General features: G+C 37.1%; 1 protein-coding gene across 1 annotated transcript in view; it reads left to right on the top strand.

Moving 5' to 3' along the window:
- Nucleotides 1-21,177, top strand: part of LOC110449963 (hemicentin-1-like) — a gene marked incomplete at its 5' end in the record, with an annotated part of 81,413 nt that overhangs the window by 25,068 nt on the left and 35,168 nt on the right. The window contains 10 exons of the mRNA XM_021497151.1: nucleotides 4-143; nucleotides 765-1,064; nucleotides 1,686-1,985; nucleotides 2,672-2,971; nucleotides 3,835-4,134; nucleotides 6,405-6,704; nucleotides 10,567-10,866; nucleotides 12,204-12,503; nucleotides 13,578-13,877; nucleotides 16,028-16,327. Of these exons, the coding sequence (XP_021352826.1) occupies nucleotides 4-143; nucleotides 765-1,064; nucleotides 1,686-1,985; nucleotides 2,672-2,971; nucleotides 3,835-4,134; nucleotides 6,405-6,704; nucleotides 10,567-10,866; nucleotides 12,204-12,503; nucleotides 13,578-13,877; nucleotides 16,028-16,327 (2,840 nt within the window). The remainder of the gene's footprint in view (nucleotides 1-3; nucleotides 144-764; nucleotides 1,065-1,685; nucleotides 1,986-2,671; nucleotides 2,972-3,834; nucleotides 4,135-6,404; nucleotides 6,705-10,566; nucleotides 10,867-12,203; nucleotides 12,504-13,577; nucleotides 13,878-16,027; nucleotides 16,328-21,177) is intronic.

Below are 21,177 nucleotides of genomic sequence, written 5' to 3'. Positions count from 1 at the left end.
CAAATACTCTGGATCCACGGTCAATAATCCATCCTTGACCATCAGCAATGCTGGTAGCAATGACAACACAGTGTACACATGTTCAGCAACAAATGCTGTGGGAACTGGAACCAGTGGTCAAACCACACTCAGTGTCACAGGAAGTAAGGCCAATGTAGAATAGTACTGAATACATTTCATGTGTAATCTGACTGGTTCTCCAGTATAATTCAGATACATATCTGACTAGTCTGTCTTTTTAAAAATCCTGAATCGTTACCATTTAGCTGTTTGAATGAATTATCACTTTACTTCTTTTCTTTTTACATCATTGTTTTGAAAGCTTTTCTTGTGAAATGTCTACAGACCTACATTTACAAGCAGTGATCAACACTGATGTGACACCTGGATATAATAGTGGTTGTCTTTGTAACATCATTTTTTTTACCAACTGTATTCCTCACTAAAAACTGACATCAGTGAAATATTAACTTTAAGCAAATGAAGACAAGAGAAAAACATGTGTATAACAAAGGGTGGGAAGTCCTTAAACCCAAGGTCATATTGAAACATAGGTTAACTTTCTGTTTTGGCGAAATACAATTTTAACCGGAACTGGCTACAATACACTCTGTTATGTCAAATAGCCAGTGATATGTGTGGGTATTACCAACACACAGTTATTTCAATGTGAAAACCAACTAAAGAACGTCCAGGTTTGTTTCTGCACATATATGTTTTCTGAACGATTAAATTGTATCAAACATCTCTGTTACAACACACAGGTCTGCCCTTGGTCACCATTGCCCAGCCATCCTACTCGGTTGTCACTGGACAGTCAGTCACACTGGGATGTACAGTGTCTGCCTCACCTACCCATTCCAATGTTTTCTGGCAGCGTATAGACAATGGTGTGGCTAACACAATATCCATTGATGGAACCAAATACTCTGGATCCACGGTCAATAATCCATCCTTGACCATCAGCAATGCTGGTAGCAATGACAACACAGTGTACACATGTTCAGCAACAAATGCTGTGGGAACTGGAACCAGTGGTCAAACCACACTCAGTGTCACAGGAAGTAAGGCCAATGTAGAATAGTACTGAATACATTTCATGTGTAATCTGACTGGTTCTCCAGTATAATTCAGATACATATCTGACTAGTCTGTCTTTTTAAAAATCCTGAATCGTTACCATTTAGCTGTTTGAATGAATTATCACTTTACTTCTTTTCTTTTTACATCATTGTTTTGAAAGCTTTTCTTGTGAAATGTCTACAGACCTACATTTACAAGCAGTGATCAACACTGATGTGACACCTGGATATAATAGTGGTTGTCTTTGTAACATCATTTTTTTTACCAACTGTATTCCTCACTAAAAACTGACATCAGTGAAATATTAACTTTAAGCAAATGAAGACGAGAGAAAAACATGTGTATAACAAAGGGTGGGAAGTCCTTAAACCCAAGGTCATATTGAAACATAGGTTAACTTTCTGTTTTCGCAAAATACAATTTTAACCGGAACTGGCTACAATACACTCTGTTATGTCAAATAGCCAGTGATATGTGTGGGTATTACCAACACACAGTTATTTCAATGTGAAAACCAACTAAAGAACGTCCAGGTTTGTTTCTGCACATATATGTTTTCTTAACGATTAAATTGTATCAATCATCTCTGTTACAACACACAGGTCTGCCCTTGGTCACCATTGCCCAGCCATCCTACTCAGTTGTCACTGGACAGTCAGTCACACTGGGATGTACAGTGTCTGCCTCACCTACCCATTCCAATGTTTTCTGGCAGCGTATAGACAATGGTGTGGCTAACTCAATATCCATTGATGGAAGCAAATACTCTGGATCCACAGTCAATAATCCATCCCTGACCATCACCAATGCTGGTAGCAATGACAACACAGTGTACACATGTTCAGCAACAAATACTGTGGGAACTGGAACCAGTGGTCAAACCTCACTCAGTGTCACAGGAAGTAAGGCCAATGTAGAATAGTACTGAATATATTTCATGTGTAATCTGACTTGTTCTCCAGTAAAATTCAGATACATATCTAACTAGTCTGTCTTTTCAAAATTCCTGAATCATTCTAACTTTATTCTTGTTCTTTTTACATCACTTTGTCAAAATCTTCTTTTCATGTAAAATGTCCACAGACCTACATTTACAAGTGGTGATCATCACTGATGTGACACCTGGGTATGATAGTGATTGCCTTTGTTACGTTAGTTTCTTGGTTTAATTTATTCATCACTAAAAACTTACTTCAGTGGACCATCAGCTTGATCCTCATAACCCGGCACCTAGTTTGTTGGGCTTTTTGTACCTTGAAAAGTGGAAATACTTTGTCCCTGGAGTTATTGCCCTTGAAATTTTAATTTCTGCTCAAGAAACATTGAAAGCGTAAGTGGGAAGTATCTGTCTCTGTTTTTCTTGTTGATTATTCAAAATTTAAGCAACTAGAGTATGAATAGGTGTTTTTATTTTGTGTGATGATATTGGAACAGGCTGCGGACATGTCTATTGGCCACGGTGCTTTATTGGTAATGTTACTCTGTTTAATTGATGAAAGGAACTTTCTACACAGGAAATAACTTCACACTTGAAGTTCTAGTTTGCAGATAATCACAATCAATGTTCAATCATCTCTGTCACAAACAGGTATACCTGTGGTCACTATAGGTGCACCCACCTACTCAGTTGTCACTGGACAGTCAGTCACACTGGGATGTACAGTGTCTGCCTCACCTACCCATTCCAATGTTTTCTGGCAGCGTATAGACAATGGTGTGGCTAACTCAATATCCATTGATGGAAGCAAATACTCTGGATCCACAGTCAATAATCCATCCCTGACCATCAGCAATGCTGGTAGCAATGACAACACAGTGTACACATGTTCAGCAACAAATGCTGTGGGAACTGGAACCAGTGGTCAAACCACACTCAGTGTCACAGGAAGTAAGGCCAATGTAGAATAGTACTGAATATATTTCATGTGTAATCTGACTGGTTCTCCAGTAAAATTTAGATACATCTGACTAGTCTCTCTTTTCAAAAATCCTGAATCATTCTAACTTTATTCTTGTTCTTTTTACATCACTTTGTCAAAATCTGCTTTTCATGTAAAATGTCCACAGACCTACATTTACAAGTAGTGATCATCACTGATGTGACACCTGGGTATGATATTGATTGCCTTTGTTACGTTAGTTTCTTGGTTTAATTTATTCATCACTAAAAACTGACATCAGTGGACCATCAACTTTCAATCGGATAAGGTGTGGAGAGATAGCACTTCCTTTATCTTTTGTAAGCTGTTTATTTGTCAATCATCAATTTTCCCTTAAACATTTATTTTACCCCCGCAAATAATGTTGGTGGGGGGTGTTACATAGGAGTCACCTTCTCCGTCCCTCAGTCTGTCCATTTGTCTCGCTGTCCATGATCTTCATAACCCGACACCTAGTTTGTTGGGGTTTTTTGTACCTTGACTCAGTGGAAGTACTTTGTCCCTAGAGTTAAGGCCCTTGAAATTTTAATTTCTGCTCAAGAAACATTGAAAACGTAAGTGGGGAGTATCTTTCTCTGTTTTTCTTGTTGATTATTCAAAATTTAAGCAACTAGAGTATGAATAGGTGTTTTTATTTGGGTCACGATATTGGAACAGGCTGCGGACATGTCTATTGGCCATGGTGCTTTATTGGTAATGTTACTCTGTTTTATTGATGAAAGGAACTTTCTACACGGGAAAAAACATCACACTTGAAGTTCTAGTTTGCAGATTATCACAATCAATGTTCAATCATCTCTGTCACAAACAGGTATACCTGTGGTCACTATAGGTGCAACCACCTACTCAATAGTCACTGGACAGTCAGTCACACTGGGATGTACAGTGTCTGCCTCACCTACCCATTCCAACGTTTTCTGGCAGCGTATAGACAATGGTGTGGCTAACTCAATATCCATTGATGGAAGCAAATACTCTGGATCCACGGTCAATAATCCATCCTTGAGCATCAGCAATGCTGGTAGCAATGACAACACAGTGTACACATGTTCAGCAACAAATGCTGTGGGAACTGGAACCAGTGGTCAAACCACACTCAGTGTCACAGGAAGTAAGGCCAATGTAGAATAGTACTGAATACATTTCATGTGTAATCTGACTTGTTCTCCAGTAAAATTCAGATACAAATCTAACTAGTCTGTCTTTTTAAAAATCCTGAATCCTTGTAACCATTGAGCTGTTTGAATGAATTATCACTTTACTTCTTTTCTTTTTACATCATGGTGTCGAAAGCTGCTTTTCATGTAAAATGTCCACAGACCTACATTTACAAGCAGTGATCATCACTGATGTGACACCTGGATATAATAGTGGTTGTCTTTGTAACATCAGTTTTTTTACCAACATTATTCATCACTAAAAACTGACATCAGTGAACTTTTAACTTTAAGCAAATGAAGACAAGAGAAAAACATGTGTATAACAAAGGGTGGGAAGTCCTTAAACCCAAGGTCATATTGAACCATAGGTTAACTTTCTGTTTTGGCTAATACAATTCTAACCGGAACTGGCTACAATACACTCTGAAATAACTGTGTGTTGGTAATACCCACACATATCACTGGCTATTTGACATAACAATGTGAAAACCAACTAAAGAACGTCCAGGTTTGTTGCTGCACATGTGTTTTCTTTACAATTAAATTGTATCAATCATCTCTGTTACATCACACAGGTCTACCCTTGGTCACCATTGCCCAGCCATCCTACTCAGTTGTCACAGGACAGTCTGTCACACTTGGTACGGGGTACGGGGTACGGGGTACGGGGTACAGGGTACAGTCGGTCACACTGGCATGTACAGTGTCTGCCTCACCTACTCATACCAATGTTTTCTGGCAGCGTATAGCATACATGCCGTATCTTATGATTTTGCCGTGAGACTCGCGAAAATTGCTTCAGAAAAAAACTCATGCCAGGAGACACATTTTCATGAATTTCAATTGGTCTTGTGAAAAGAAGCAAAATTTGGATAATCTTGGTGAATAAACAATAGCTACATGGATTAATTCACACTGAGCTTGGTCACTGAGAGGTCTTAAGTCACACACCAGCCACTTAAACTACTGGCCAATTAGCAGCTAGGTGTGAAATTGGTGAATGCCTGAATTGGCAGCACATGGTTTGGTGACTTGCTCACTGATGTGTGAACTGTATATGTTAAGCAATTAAATCAGGGATCACCCATCCAGTCAGAGCTAGTTGCTAATTAATATGTGATGACAGTTGATATAAACATTAAACAGCAACATAAGAGCTGATATTTAATTCATTACAATCTAAAACATGGTTTACCGAAATGAAAATGTTGGAGGTGACTATAAAATTGAAACCGGACACAAGGTTTACTTTTTTTCATTATTCTTTTTTTTTGCCTTTGATGGAAGTATTGTGACATATTTACTTTTAAATGTTGATAGTTTTATCTGGACTGTATGTCATGTGTAAACCTCCCTAAAATCCTGATAAATATCGTTAAAATCTTGGGTTTTGGTTCTAACAAAGTAATTGGAGGCTTCAGAATAGCAAAAATGATTTAATACTATGTTATATGCAGAATAACTTATGTTTAAAATGTCTCACAAATTTCTCTCTAATTCAGAGTAAAATCTCATTATTTTTGACCAAATCTCACTAAAAAAAATCCCTGATCTCACTAATTTGTACCAGAAAGTTATGGCATGTATATGGTATAGACAATGGTGTGGCTAACTCAATATCCATTGATGGAAGCAAATACTCTGGATCCACGGTCAATAATCCATCCTTGACCATCACCAATGTTGGTAGCAATGACAACACAGTGTACACATGTTCAGCAGCAAATGCTGTGGGAACTGGAACCAGTGGTCAAACTAGTCTAACAATAACGGCAAGTAATTATAAGGGATTCTATGTTCCACTTCACTGGTTCATGTTTGTCATAACAAATATTGAGTTGATGGTGACATGATTTTCAGATGTAAACAATCCTTATTTGACACAATTTTAACTAGATGTTTTGAGGTTTAGTACCACATGTTTTTTACCTTAGGTCAACCTGTCATATTTATAATAGCAATAAACCCATGCTAAGTAATATGCTTGTTCATATCCATGACAGATGAGAGATACAATCCAGTGAATCTTGCAGTAGACAATTATATTGATTAAAAAATTGGTTCATTTATCCATTAGAAGGCTCAATTTATTTTGATACAGGAAAATTAAGAAAATGAAATTGAAGTACAAACTCATTATTTATGTTGTAGTTGTAATGATATTGGTTCGTTTAAAGTTTTTTATGTGTACATTTATTTGCTTCCTGTTTTATATTTTCAGGTATTCCCGTGGTAACTATTGGTCAAGTCCAGTACTCCATAGTCACCGGCCAGACGGTGGTTCTGGGTTGTACAGTAGCATCTTCCCCAGCCCACACATCAGTTTTATGGCAACGCACAATCAATGGAATTACCAACAATGTCGTCATCAATAACAACAAGTACCAAGGTGGTACAGTAAACAGTCCTAGCCTCACAATCACCAATGCTGCTGCCGGGGATCTGGCCACTTACACCTGTTCTGCCACCAACATTGTAGGAACCGGAACCAGTACTACCACAACCCTCACTGTCACAGGAAGTAAGGAAAAGACTGCTCCTTCTAATCATTCTGTTTTCTCTTCAGGAAATCCTTTAGTGTTAGTTATTCCTGTGATTTGTGTTAGCTAGCTCATGTTTTAGATGATTATAGACGAGTATACTAGTAATGTGTAGAACTAGTTGCAATACTGTATAAGATGAAATATTCATTGTATATAACTATTCGTGGTTTTGGTGGTAGCTACATGTACGGAACCATGAAAATAAATACAACAAATTTAGGAACTACGAAAATAAATACAACAAATTAAGGAACCACGAAAATAAATACAACAAATTTAATTTATATACTCGACTACTCATACTTTATATTGAAGTATCCACAAAAGTTTGTACCACGAAACGATCCTCATGGCTTCAAGCCAGAAAAGAAAATGCCCACAAATATTTCATGTTATACAGTATAGTACTAACACATAATTATATTGCAGTCAGAAATATATTCCAATATGCATTTGCTTTTTATAGATCTGCCTGCTTAGAATGTTCTTATTTGTTGCCTCTATGTATGTTTGCATGTGGTTTCCTAATTAGACTTTGTTGGCTGCTTTTGTTCCTTGGAGGATACTAATGAAACTTCAGCTATGATTATTTGATTTATTTATAGAAGTGTTTGTGTTTTTAGTCCAGCAACATTAAGGAAGTATTACGATTATCTATTAAAAAGGTTGTTTGACCCATTATAACAATTCAGTGACATGTCAACTGTAGTAACGGACCATATTTAAACTAGTTAAAAGCTTAGAACATCTGATAGATAGATAAAAAGAGATTGTGTTTTTAGGTTACCTGACCATAGGTCATGGTGACCTATTGTGATAGCCTTTTGTCCGTCGTCATCCGTCGTGCGTTAACCTTTCCTTGTGAACACGATAACTTCAGTAAATGTTAACCGAGTGTAATGAAACTTTGTATGCAGCCATATATCAATAAGATCTCTGAACGAGTTTGAAAATGGGAATTATTGGACAGTAACTTACAGAGTTATTGCCCTTTGTAATAATATTATTACACTTATTTTGTATTGGACATTGTGTTCATGATAACTTGAGTAAATATCAACCAAGTTTGATGAAACTCTGTGTGTAGCCTTATATCAATAAGATTTCGGATTAGTTTGAAACTGGGAATTATTTGACAGTAACTTACAGAGTTATTGCCCATTGTAATAATATTATTATTGGACCTTGTAAACACGATAACGTGAATAAATGTTGACGGAGTTCAATGAAACTTTGTCCGCAGTGTTACATCTAAAAGATCTCGGACAAGTTGAGAACGGTAATTATTTGGCGGTAACTTGCAGAGTTATTGCCCTTTGTCATTACATTATTATTTGTCCCTGTGAAGACAATAACTTGAGTAAATGTTAACAAAGAGTGATGAATAACTATGTAAGTTATGGTCAAATTGGTCCGGTATTCAAACTCATCCAAGATCTCATTGATACAAAGCTGCATACAAAGTTTCATCACAATCGGTTCATATTTACTGAAGTTCTTGTGTTCACAAGGAAAAATTAATGGACGATGCAGCAAGGTCACTCGGACCGACGGACCTAATTTGAAACGGATGTCAGGTGACCGTTCAGGCCCATGGGCCTCTTGTTTAATGATGTCGGTAAATTATGATGAAGGGATGGGCTGCCTGGACCATAAACAATGATAAGGGGCACTTGTATGGTGAATATGGTACACAGTATGACATAAACAATGATAAGGGGCACCTGTATGGTGAATATATATAGTACACAGTATGACATAAACATTACATTACATTACATTAAGAGAGAAACAAAAAATGGAACAGGATATATTGGTGGTAAGCAAGATGTCAAATAAAACGAAGAGCATAAAAGATCTATATAGCAATTAACACTGGATCAGCTATATGTATAACTTAACGTGACCCATTTTTATTTAGGCCTCCCTGAAGTAACAGTTTCACAGCCGTCATACTCTGTAGTGACTGGTCAGTCAGTCACTCTGGGTTGTAATGTTGTGGCTGACCCCACACACACACAAGTTTCCTGGCAACTAGTGGTAAATGGAGTCACAAGTACCCTCACCATTGACGGAGTCAAATATGAAGGATCAACAGTAAACTTCCCTTCCCTTACCATACAAAATAGTGATGCTGGAGATGAGGGCACTTACATATGTTCCGCTACTAATTTAGTGGGGACAGGATCTGATCAAACTGCCCTCACAATCACTGGAAGTAAGGAAGTCATGTTTTTACATTTTAGTTTTCTGGACATTCTTATTTGGTCTGTTTTATAAATTTTTAAAAGAAAAGTTATAATTAAGAGATTCCCTTTCCCTAGCAATTTAAGTGAACAAGTCTGCAGTTATGGAGTTATTGCATGCTGCATGGATTTTCTTGTATCTGTAGGTCTTCCAGTAGTAGCAATTGTGGAACCTTCATATACAGCTACCACTGGACAGTCGGTCACACTGGAGTGTACAGTATCGGCTGATCCTGCTCATTCTGCAGTGTTTTGGCGGCGCCAAGATTCAGGCGTAGAAACCACGCTTAGCATAGACGGTGTCAAATACAGTGGATCGACTGTTAATAATCCATCTCTGACCATCAGCAATGCCAACAGTGCCGACATATCATTGTATACATGTTTTGCCACTAGTCTTGTGGGAACTGGAAGTAGTAGCCAGACCACACTTACTGTCACAGGAAGTAAGACTGCTTTTAGCTCTTTTCTTAAATATCTTACAAAACTGTTCATCAGATATGGAGTTGTCAAAAAAAATGTCTAATTTTGTAAATGTCATCCTTTCGGCAAGTGCCTTTTTAAAGTTCACCATCATCAGATGATTTTAACTGACCCTATATCAGATGGATACTAGTGTAAGATTCTGTTCATCACATGCCATTGACTAGACTGCTATTGAAGATCTATCATTAATAGATATAGCTGTGGCTTCCAATGGCCACACATGCAGTACATCTGTAAAGCTGTCATGTTTAAGGAGTGCAACCTAATCTCCAGACAAAGTGATATTGGAATAATAGAACAAGTTAGTCACTGGCATGTGATCAATAGGGCCAATATTAAGCATGATAAACTTATGTAGATGCTTGATTACTGCAGAAATATATCTATTGCTTTGAAGCTTTTGTTGTATTCTCCTAGGCTTCTTTGTAGCTTGGGTATTGAAGGCCCTAGGGGATGATGCTCATACATGGTGTTGACATAGTTAGCTTTTGTACTTACTGTGTAAAACATGATCAGATATAAAAACCAAGGCAAGCCATGCCATGTTTTGTTTAGAACACAGGAAATTGAAAGTGTCGTGATCAGTCTTATAAAAAAATATTTTTTTCAACACAGGAAGTTGTAAGTGTCGATCATGTTCATTTCTTGTAAAGTTTTGTCTTAAAACACAGTAGAATGTAAGTCTGTTCAAACTATGTAAAGGGTTGTAGATTTACAAGTGCCAAGGATTAATATTACGTACAATTGACTTCTTCAGTGTTTCCCATTGAAACTGTGAAGAATGAATACATCACCAATAGACATTCTTGCTGAAGTGTGATATGAAACATGCATATTTCATCAGGTTTTAAAAATGGAAAAGAACATATAAGTATGCTACCTTAATCCTAAGCAAATATGTATAGTATGTCTGCTGAGGTGTGATCTTCATTCTATTCTGTGATGTAGTTTTGGTTCATATACATGTATGCTGTGTTTAAACGTTATATAAGGCAACTTTGGTTTAAAGCTGTATAATGTTTTAGATGTATCATTAGCATGTATTTTGAAGTATATGATCTTTTTAGAAATTAAATATGATTCATCATTACGTGATATTTTATTAAAGGTATTCCAGTGGTCAATGTTGACCAGGCCCAGGTCTCTGTAGTTACCGGTCAGACAACCACTCTGGGTTGTACGGTTACTGCCAACCCAGCCCACACTGCTGTGTTCTGGGTGCGCACAATCAATGGAGTTGCCACCACTCTGACCATTGATGGCTCCAAGTACCAAGGCTCTACAGTAAACAATCCAGACCTCATAATCACCAACGCTGCTGCCGGTGATCAGGCCACTTACACCTGCTCTGCTACCAACATTGTAGGAACCGGAACCAGTACTACCACAACCCTCACTGTCACAGGAAGTAAGGAACTCTATTTTTTTATGGTATTGTACTCGGGGACAGATTTAAAAAGATAAGAGTGTGGGAGGGGGTTGCTTTTAAAATAAAACCTTCTCCTTAACTGTTGTTGATAAGGTGGTTGATAAGCAAAGCATCAATGTGCAGGAAAAAGCCTGTGAGACTGCAATGGGAATATAAGGCGTCTCCTCTCCCCTAGACAAAAATTTAACTATAGTCGCAAAATCCTGCATCCTTAGTATATTTTAACTAAATATTTATCTTCAGACATGGTCAGAAATTTAGTTTGTTTGCTTATGTCATGGTGTACCATATCGGTCATCCATCCAGTATTGAGCTTATGTCATGGTGTGCCATTGGTCATCCATCTGGTATATATTGAGCTTATGTCATGGTGTGCCATCGGTCATCGATCTGGTATTGAGTTTATGTCATGGTGTGCCATCCGTCATCCATTCGTCATTAACTTTGCCTTTTAACACCTTTTTCTGATTAAGCAAGAGGACCATCTAGGATATTTTGCAATGAATAGCATGCTGGAATAATCATTTGATGCTGAGCCAAAGGATAAAATGAGCTATTGTAATTTCTTTCCTTATGTTCGATTCTGTCATCCATAAACTTTTTACATTATGATTTCTTTTTAAGAACCATTGCATTGATTTCTGTTAAACTTGGTAGGAATCGTCCTAGGTGGAAGATAGTATTGATTTGTAAAATGGGAGTTTTTATCTGCCCCCACATTCAAGGGCCAGGGCAGAGCCTGAAAGGAATTGGCTTAAATTTCAAAACAAATCTTTTCAGAATTTGGTAAATAGAAATGAATACTCTTCATTGTTGGAATGGTCCTTAGGTGTTTTATCTAAATTTTAAATTTCATTCATCCAGGTCATCATTTAAATTGTTTTTGACCACTTTTTTATCAACATTATTTTTGTACCTTTGTTTGAAAAGGTTATTTCCACTTAAAGGTGTGGTCATGAAAACATAATTAGTAACTCCTTATGAACAATTCATATCGAGACATTGACACAAGACAAAGTTTTCTTGGTGTTCTTAAATCTTATAACGTTTTTCCACTAGAGGCAAGAAGGCAAAACGCTTTATTCACCTACCTTCCTTTGTGTATCTACAGTTTTTTAGCTGAAGTTCATGAAACTGATCAACACAATCTGCAGTAGTACACTTGCAATAAGTGTTTTGATACGGCCATTAGCATTGGAGTTTTGCTCTTTTTACGAAAGTTAGCCCTAACAAAATTTCATTTCGTCACATTTTCTATACTGTTTCACCTTGAGTAACCAGATTTGGCAATTAATATTCAAATTTACATTATCCAGGTACCCCCGTGGTAACTATTGCCCAGCCATCCTACTCTGTCGTCACTGGGCAAACTGTTGTTTTGGTTTGTACCGTCACTGCTGACCCTACACATACACAAGTCTCCTGGCAGCGCACAGTGAATGGTGGAACTAACACAATAGCTATTAATGGAGTTAAGTTCCAGGGCTCTGTTCCAAACACCCCATCACTGACCATCACCAGTGCAGCGGCATCTGACCAGGGCTCGTACACATGTTCAGCCAGCAACGCCGTCGGAACAGGAACGAGTACCACAACCACGTTGACTGTGACTGGAAGTAAGAGCAAGCTCTGCTACAGACCTGCTAACACAAAATCAGTCTTCATCACCCGTCTGTCATAGAATTTATAAATGAAATGCTGTTTACAAATTGGTCCTCTAATGCTACTGTCATCCACAATCAGATTATGGTTTCTTGCTTGACCCAAAATAATACAAAAGAAACATGGTTTCCAGACCACTAAACTTGAATTTCCCAAGTCCTATATGCTGGAAAATTCTATCTGACCCACAGGTCTTCATCACAATTGAATCAAAAATCCTACAAAAGTCCCATTACAAGTCCCATTACAAGCTAGGAACACTTCCATCTCTCTGACTGGCACTGATTTTTGTTGCTTTTATGGAATATTTTGTTGCTTTTTGATTGTAAGATCGTGGTAATGATCAGATGACTTGAACCCTTGGTGTGAAATATTGAAGAAAGACCTCAGTAAACTCCCTGTTTTCTATGAAGTTTCATCCCATGGGTTTGAATAGACTTATTAGTACCTGACGCCCAAGGGAAAGATTCTAGAGAAAGTTTCTAGGAAAGATTCTATAGGAATCACTTGCTTTCATTTATCTTACAATGTTTTATAGCTTTCTACACTTGGTTTGTATAATGAATATACTTATAAATATAGCAGGTCTTCCATTAGGGAAGCATCACTGTTCCCTACGATATTGTTGTGTACTGGTTTCTTTTATATAGACATCAAATGCATGCACATTTGAATTTGCTGTTAAGTATAAAATACATCTTTAGACCCACCTCCTTTAATCATTAATCAATGTATTGAAAGAGACTAACCAAAACAGTGTTTAAACTTGCATCAAAGTTATGAATAATAGGACATTTCATTACCATTAAAAACCCATTGCTGTTGAAATATGTAAAAACTATGCTGTTACAAATACCAATTTTGTAGGCCTTGGAAAGAGCTTGGTTACTATTGAGAAAACTTACTTTTATCAGAATTAATTTGCCGTTTATTACCAGCCCCTAAATAAGTGCAAATATATCAGAACACTAATATCGGAACAAAATAAATTGAAATAATTTTAAATGAGTTTGAATTTCCCTCCCCAGGTATCCCAGTTGTGCAGATTGCTCAGCCTTCCTACTCGGTAATCACTGGCACCGATGTTACACTACAGTGTACTGTGACGGCTAACCCGGCTCACAGCACAGTGTTCTGGCAGAAAATCACCAATGGTGTCACGACCAATATTGTCATCGACGGAAGCAACTATGGTGGCTCAACCGTCAACTCTCCTAGCCTGATAGTGTACAACCCTAACAACGCAGATGAGGGGACATATACATGCTTTGCAACGAATATTGTAGGGACAGGACAAAGTGCTCAGACTACGCTGGCTGTTACTGGCAGTAAGTATATTTTTAGTCACCCCTGGGGGAACCCCAGTGGGGACTATTAATTTCGGTTTCAGTCCCAGATTTTGACCTCTGTTGTCTTGGGCTGTTAAGTGTGTGCTTCTGTCTGAATATACCAGGCGCTAATTACAAGCTCTTGAATAACTCGGGTATCAATTTCCTTTTTAAACAGGAATAGCATAAAACCTAAAGGCGTTCCAAATTTCACACGGGAATTACATATAACCTAAAGATGTTCCAAGTATGAATCGGGCACCTTTGAGGTTCCCGAAGGGGTAAACTGTCATATTATATGTCTGACCATTGACTACCGTTAATATTTGCGTATAGTGCACACTTTTTTAAGGAAAAATGAAGTGTCAAGAAAGGGTTGTACAGGATACTCGAGAACAATAAAAATCCAGTCCTTGGTTGCGACCATTTATTGTGAATTTTTCGAGGATTTTCGGAATTATTTTGAAATATGCTCGCAGCAATAAACTGTTAAATTTAGTTGAATAACCTCTGATTGCATTGCCAATTTAACAATTACGAAAAGTTGCAAGTTTAAGTCATATTATACGATAGAATCGGATAAATAAACTCGAGTAAAGTACGCCCAACTTTTCAGGACGTTACGTTGTGAATTGATAATACCACGTATGGGGAAACATAACGAATAATTGCATCGCATTTAGCACTCTGGGGTTAAAATGTCGTCAAGAGTCAAGGTCGCGGGATACTATTAACCGGCAGGAATTTACAAGGTGACATCCATGCGAATTGAACCGATAATGATAAAATTTTGAGTTTGGAAAATAAATGCTAATGGGTTCAAAACAGCCAAATACATTCTAATCTTTTAGTTTCAAAGGAGAATTGCTGAAATCACAATTGTTTGGTGTTCTTCATGTCTCGTGAATTCAGCTGTTGGCGGTCCTCGTCGGACCTGTTTGAGTGACTGCCTTTAAACGAACACACTCTGCCGATATCGATGACCGATTCAGTCGGATTTGCAGACGATCAGAAAACTACTTGGAAAAAAAGTGTATTTCATTACAAAAAAAATAAAAGATTTATCCATATATAAGATTAAATCTTTTCTGAAACTTATTGTTGTGAAAACAACATCGTTATATTCCAATTACCTGTTCTGCCCATGCCAGGTGACCGTGTCAGCGCGCAGATCTCCCCGTATTCGAGGTGTCAGTCAACGCTAACATTATATTTGCGACATGCTTTCTTATTAATTCCATGTGTTGGCAAGGCTACCTGAACAGCGTGTATGTATTTACACCTGGTCATTGTTTACCATTTTGATTGACAGGTAGAAATATATCAGTTGTGGCTTGGTCAATGATTTATCGGAAAATCATCATACAGAATGATGGGGTGACTTTCATGTAATTCTGACATATTTCTAGTTTTCACTTAAGATACCCTTTAAATCCAAACATTTTACTGTTGATCTAAACACCTGAATTGCATGTACATGTTCAGTTGAAGTACTCTGGCTCAGCTAAAGTTATATCTAAAATTAAATTAAAGGGAGATTACTACTGTATGTAGGAAAACTACAGTGGAACTCTCGACTGTATTGACTGCATTAGGACGGGGATCCTTAGGTAGCGTATGACCATAAGGTAAAGCTTGTCATCCACTTAAAATGTTATTACCAATGACACTGCTAGGGAATTTTCTACAGATGCATTACATCCAAAACAAACATATTTCAAAATGAGTTACATTCGTTTTGAAGTGTTTGAGAGAAAAAAATAGCATAACAAATTCAGGGGTCAAACTTCAGACCAATCTACTGCAAATCCTACACTTTGCCAATGTTGCTACATATCCAGGATGTAAGGATGTAGGATGTAAATCAAACATTACATTTTGTACTGGATTCAGTGGTGTTGTTGCGCATCATTTCTTTTTTCATATCCAGGAAATGTAAGATTTGTCAAGGGAAATAACTCAAAGAAAGAAAAAAAAGATTTTGGTTGCATTATTTTCTATGCATATCATACCAATAAGAAAAAAATGCTCCAAAGTGGATTTTTTTCTTTCATGTATTTTGCTTGTACAGCTATGCCTTTGCTGAAAATTGGCTTTGTGCCCATTTAGCTACAAAATATATAGCTAACATATCACATTGTATTTTTTAGATCTTCCAGTGGTGGTAATTTCCCAGAATGCCTACTCAGTTACAACTGGTCAGTCTATCACACTTGTGTGCACAGTCACTGCTACTCCTGGTCACAGTGTTGTATACTGGCAGCGTATAGACAACGGAGTGGCTTCCCAACTGAGCATTGATGGAACTAAATACACTGGATCTACAGTTAATACTCCGTCACTGACCATTAATAATGCAGCAGCAAATGACCAGACCTTGTACACGTGCTCGGCTACAAACGCTGTAGGGACGGGGACCAGCGGTCAGACTTCTCTAAGTATAACTGGAAGTAAGTGCTGCAAGCTAATCCCAATTATACTCATTGACATTAGTCTGTGAGGTATAGTTAAATCAGTCCGTTAATACAGTTTAGTTGGTTTTAGTCAACCATAATGAGTAAGTGAGATAATTCCTTAAGTTCAAATGAGGTTTTCTTTGGTACTTAGCTGTGCTTGTTTCATATTGAGAATGATTTGAGAATGATCAGAAAGAACAAGTTGGCTGCTAGGAAACCATTTTGGATTTTGATAGTTCAAGTTTGTCATCATTGTTTCTCAACAAGTGTTTGACAGGTCTTTCTCTCAAATTTCGTAAGCAAGTTCCCATTGGTCCCTTAGTTGTGCTTATTTCAACTGAATTATCAGAAAACCAAGATTGCCACCAAGCAGTCCTCAGGGATTTCGACTCTTGCTTTTTCTCAGAAACTCATACGTAGGTTACCCTTGGTCCCTAGTTATTCATATTTCATTTTGAGACTGGACAGAAAAACAAGATGGATATGTGACAGCTGTCTTAAATTTCACTGTTAAAGTACTTAAAAGACCTTTTCTATGTTTCTCAGAATTTAGTACTGGAGGGATCATTTAAGATACCTATCTAAGCTCATCTTGACTAGGTTCTTTGTTAATCATATTTCATTTTCAGCTTTGTTAAAGAAAAAGATGGCCAACATATAGATGTCTTAAATATCTTTCTCATATTGCATAAGTAATAAGGTTCTTCCTGTTCCTTAGGTTTGCACATATTTTATTTTGAGCTTAAAGCAGCTTGGTTAGAATAATAATATGATTAACCAGAAATAAAAATAAAAGTAAATAGGTCAAATAAAAACCTCACTGTGAAAGCACCCTATTAAATACAGCAGAAGGAAGTTTAAATTTGCACAAAAGATACCAAAGGATGCATGACTGTTGATATGATTCCGTCTAAAATGTTAGAGGACGGAGAGAACAGATCAAATTTGTACAAGACCAAGGAAGATCTTCCAACTGGAGCGAGCCAATTAAAGATCCATTTGGGATCTCTTGCTTTTCTTTTTCTGCAACCTTAAATGGGGAGCATATTAATATTGGTCTTGTGTACACTGCTTGTCTGGAAAATTAAGCTTTGAGGTGCTTGATTGACAGATTCCAACAACAGCAAAGTAAAGTTGATTGAGACTGAAATTCCATCATCATCAATCAAAATAGGTCACCCTATTAGAGTCGAGGCTAGTCAATAGGGTATTGGTAGGTAATGGTGCATCCCCGATTTAGAATTTATCGGGTATTAAACTACAAGTTCTATACATGAAATGTATGCATATTAATATTATGGTAAGTCGTATTCATATCTTCATTCATCCGTGTCTATGTGAGTCCGAATCAAATGGTTTCCTAATGTTATGGTACAATCAGTCATATGTAAACCAAATATGGGTGAGAGATGCTCAACGAGTAGGGAAAGAAGCCTATTGAACTTCGGGTCACTATTTCAAAGGTCAAGGTCACATTGACTATAAAGAGACTAAAATTTAAGGAGAGTACAGGTTTTTATACGCCCGTCAAATTTGACAGAAGTATTATCGTATGGGGTTGTCTGGCCGGCGTACACTTTTGTTTGTCCGGCAATCTCCCCCTACATTTTTCGACTGATCTCTTTGACACTAAAGTGTTATACATTATAATCATGATATGCAGTTGTGTCTCCCTTAAAAGAATTTTGATTCGATAATTTTCCCAAAAGTTATTGCTCTTTGTTCATTTCAGTATTTGATTTTTTGTCCAGAGATTTTCTCCTACATTTTTATAGCATGTCGGCTAACCACTCTTAGAATGATGCAGATCTTATTTCAATGTTAGAAGTATATAACACTATATGGCATTCAACGGGCGTATATTGTTCCGCCCAGCAGTACTCTTGTTAGAAGATGTCTCTTGACCAATATATCTGAATTAAACTACACGTGGTAAGATGATGTCTCCTGGGAGAAGGGGGAGATAACAATAGATTTTTGGGTAACTAAATCCATGGTCAAAGTCATTCATGCAGCAATAAATAAACTGAAATTTTGCAAAAATGTTGGTTTAAGAAAACTTTGGAACAACCAATAATAAGTAAGTCAGTTTTAAGTGAATGATGTTCCAAGGGAAGAGAAAAAATTCTATCGATGTTTGAGCCGCTTTATCAAAATTAAATGTCACAATGGCTATATAAATGGACCAAGATTTTAGGAAAGTATTGGTTTCTTGAAGCTTTCTTTTAAACCTTAAACCAAATATAAAACGGACTTGGATTGCTGATGAGCAATGAGAAGAGAAAGGTCTATACTGAGTTTGCTGTTACTAGGTCAAAGGTCAAGTAGCTATACAAACATTGCAATCCTCGAATCCAAAAGTCTAAGCTTTTTAAGCCGCTCTTGGCGAGAGCCGAGCGGCTTATTAATTCTGTCCAGAGAACGAAATGACGGACCCACTTCCGCTATATAGTTTTGCTATCTTAAATAGAAAGTAGAATCTCTGACACTCAACTGTGGGTGTCATAAAGTCTTCTGATACTCTTCTCCAAGTAATAATCCATACTTTAAATAATTGCTGAAAACAAGGACTAGGTTTGAGCGTTTTAGCAACTCGGATTGAGGTCTGAGGAGTGTTACGCGTATGAAACACATATGATTCGAGAAAGCACATGTGAAGACTGTCAAGCATTGACACTGTCTGTAGAAGGAAGAAGTAAATATATAAACTTATAAACAGTATAAGTGATGAAGTATAACCTCTATTTTGATGTTTCAAACGGGAACGTAATATGACATATCGTGCTTAGGTTGATAACAGTAATGGCTCTGAGACGAGACGATATGTGAACTGTGTATGCTTATCAAACATTTCTGTAACACAGCATGCCATTTCTGGTGTATTTATTTTTGAAAGAGTAACAATTTAAGAACATGACACAACTGCCGCTGCTGTCTGACAAGAATTCGCGCCGTGTCAAAATATTATCCAATCGGGTGTAAGGGAAATAACTCTTACGTTGGTCAAGTCGCATTGAGAAATATAATTCAAATATCTTCCAAGAACATTTGTGAGATTTTGTATATTCAATGACAGTAAATAAAGTCACTACATATATTAATAATTATTATTAATATGAATAAATAATAAATAGAAATCAAAGGAGTACAATGTCTCTTTTCTCCATGCATTTTTTCCCCCATACTGTTAATTCTTCATTTCACAATCACAAAATGCACCATTATTCTTTATTATCCATTTACTGATTGCCATTCTGCACATAAAGGCTCATGTCACATCATTGGAGGATGCTGATTAATGAAAATTACAACAATGCGTCACACTTAAAGAGGGTGAAAAAAGAGGAGAGGGAGAAATGTTTTTAAGGCATCATTTAGGAGGTGATTGATTTTGGAAATCCCAAAGGCAACATCATCACATGACCCGATTTTCAATTAGCAGAATACAGAACACATATCTGAGGTATTATAGAAGATATTGATGCTCGACGTCTTACTGAAGCAATTAAATTTAAAGTGGTGAGCGGCTTTAATGTCACACTGACACAATTCTAGTTGAAATTTGACATTGTTATGTCACTGATAGGTAGAGGTCATGTAGGGATTTTAAAAGTTTCTAAGGTCTAGCTGGTAAAGGTTACTGCTACTAAAAATAGACTGGGGGGAGCACATGGTCAGGCACATGGCAGGGCCCATGCTGACCTGTCAGTGTTTTTGTTTGGGACAGCATAAATGTAGGTTTTACCAAATGCTTTTTCGTAAGTTTGTAGCAAAGTAATGATCGGCTCCCATTTGCTTGTCAACTAGTATTACTGCAGCACCATTGTAATATATGCTAATATCTACACTCTTATACATTCTATAATACAACTCTTCTGAACTTGTATTGCTCTAGTGATATTGTATGTAAAGTTCACGTTGTAACGTTTATTACCAGATGTTCCCATGGTAACACTGTCTAAATCAGCATACTCGGTTGTCACGGGACAAACAGTCACACTAGAGTGTACAGTGATCGCTGACCCTGAGCACACTAAAGTGGTGTGGCAACGCATAGAAAGTAACCAGACAGTTGGTATTGTTATTGATGGAAACAAATATTCAGGATCCGAAGTCGGTTTACCATCACTGAACATCACAGATGCTCAAGCTGAAGATCAGGGAATTTACAGGTGTTTCGCCACAAATATTGTTGGAACAGGAACTAGCGAACAAACAACTGTTTCTGTTACGGGAAGTAAGAAAATATATTTGGTTGGGTTTCAGGAGTTTAGTGTTGGCATTTGTCATTTATACACGACTTGTGTAGAGTTGTATCCACTTTCACACATATATATTGTATAATGAACATTACTTTGGTTTGGAATCTGTCGTATTTGGTGATGGACCATGTGGTGTTTTGTGGTGTCTAAGAATGTATAGAGAATGTTGGTATTAAAGTGCATATCGGCCGTGCGTTTTCAAAAGGTTAGAGGAACACTCGTGATGATTCGGCCAAAATTGGAACATATGGCTGCTGGTATGCAAGTGTATACCTGTGAAATGGTTCTGTACTGTAATATATGGCTACGTTAACTGTCCTTTTCCCATGTATATATATATAGCAACCCTTTTCACAAGATAGTTTTGGTATTGGTTGTTAATCTAAGAATCCAGTTAGATGTCTTTTTAGTCAACCTTTTCCATTTTGTAACAGTGTATCTAAACTGAACTGCATAATTATATTTTGTGTATTTTTAGGAATGAAAAAAGTTATCTTGTATGTCTCTTTTAGAACGGCAGTATTGGAAGTATTTCAGTTTGAATTTAAAATATAATTTCAGTAATTACTTAGTTTGTAATAA

This window comes from Mizuhopecten yessoensis, unplaced genomic scaffold (assembly GCF_002113885.1).
Source record: "Mizuhopecten yessoensis strain PY_sf001 unplaced genomic scaffold, ASM211388v2 scaffold503, whole genome shotgun sequence".
Taxonomy (NCBI): domain Eukaryota; kingdom Metazoa; phylum Mollusca; class Bivalvia; order Pectinida; family Pectinidae; genus Mizuhopecten; species Mizuhopecten yessoensis.
This window is presented reverse-complemented; position numbering and strand designations above follow the sequence as displayed.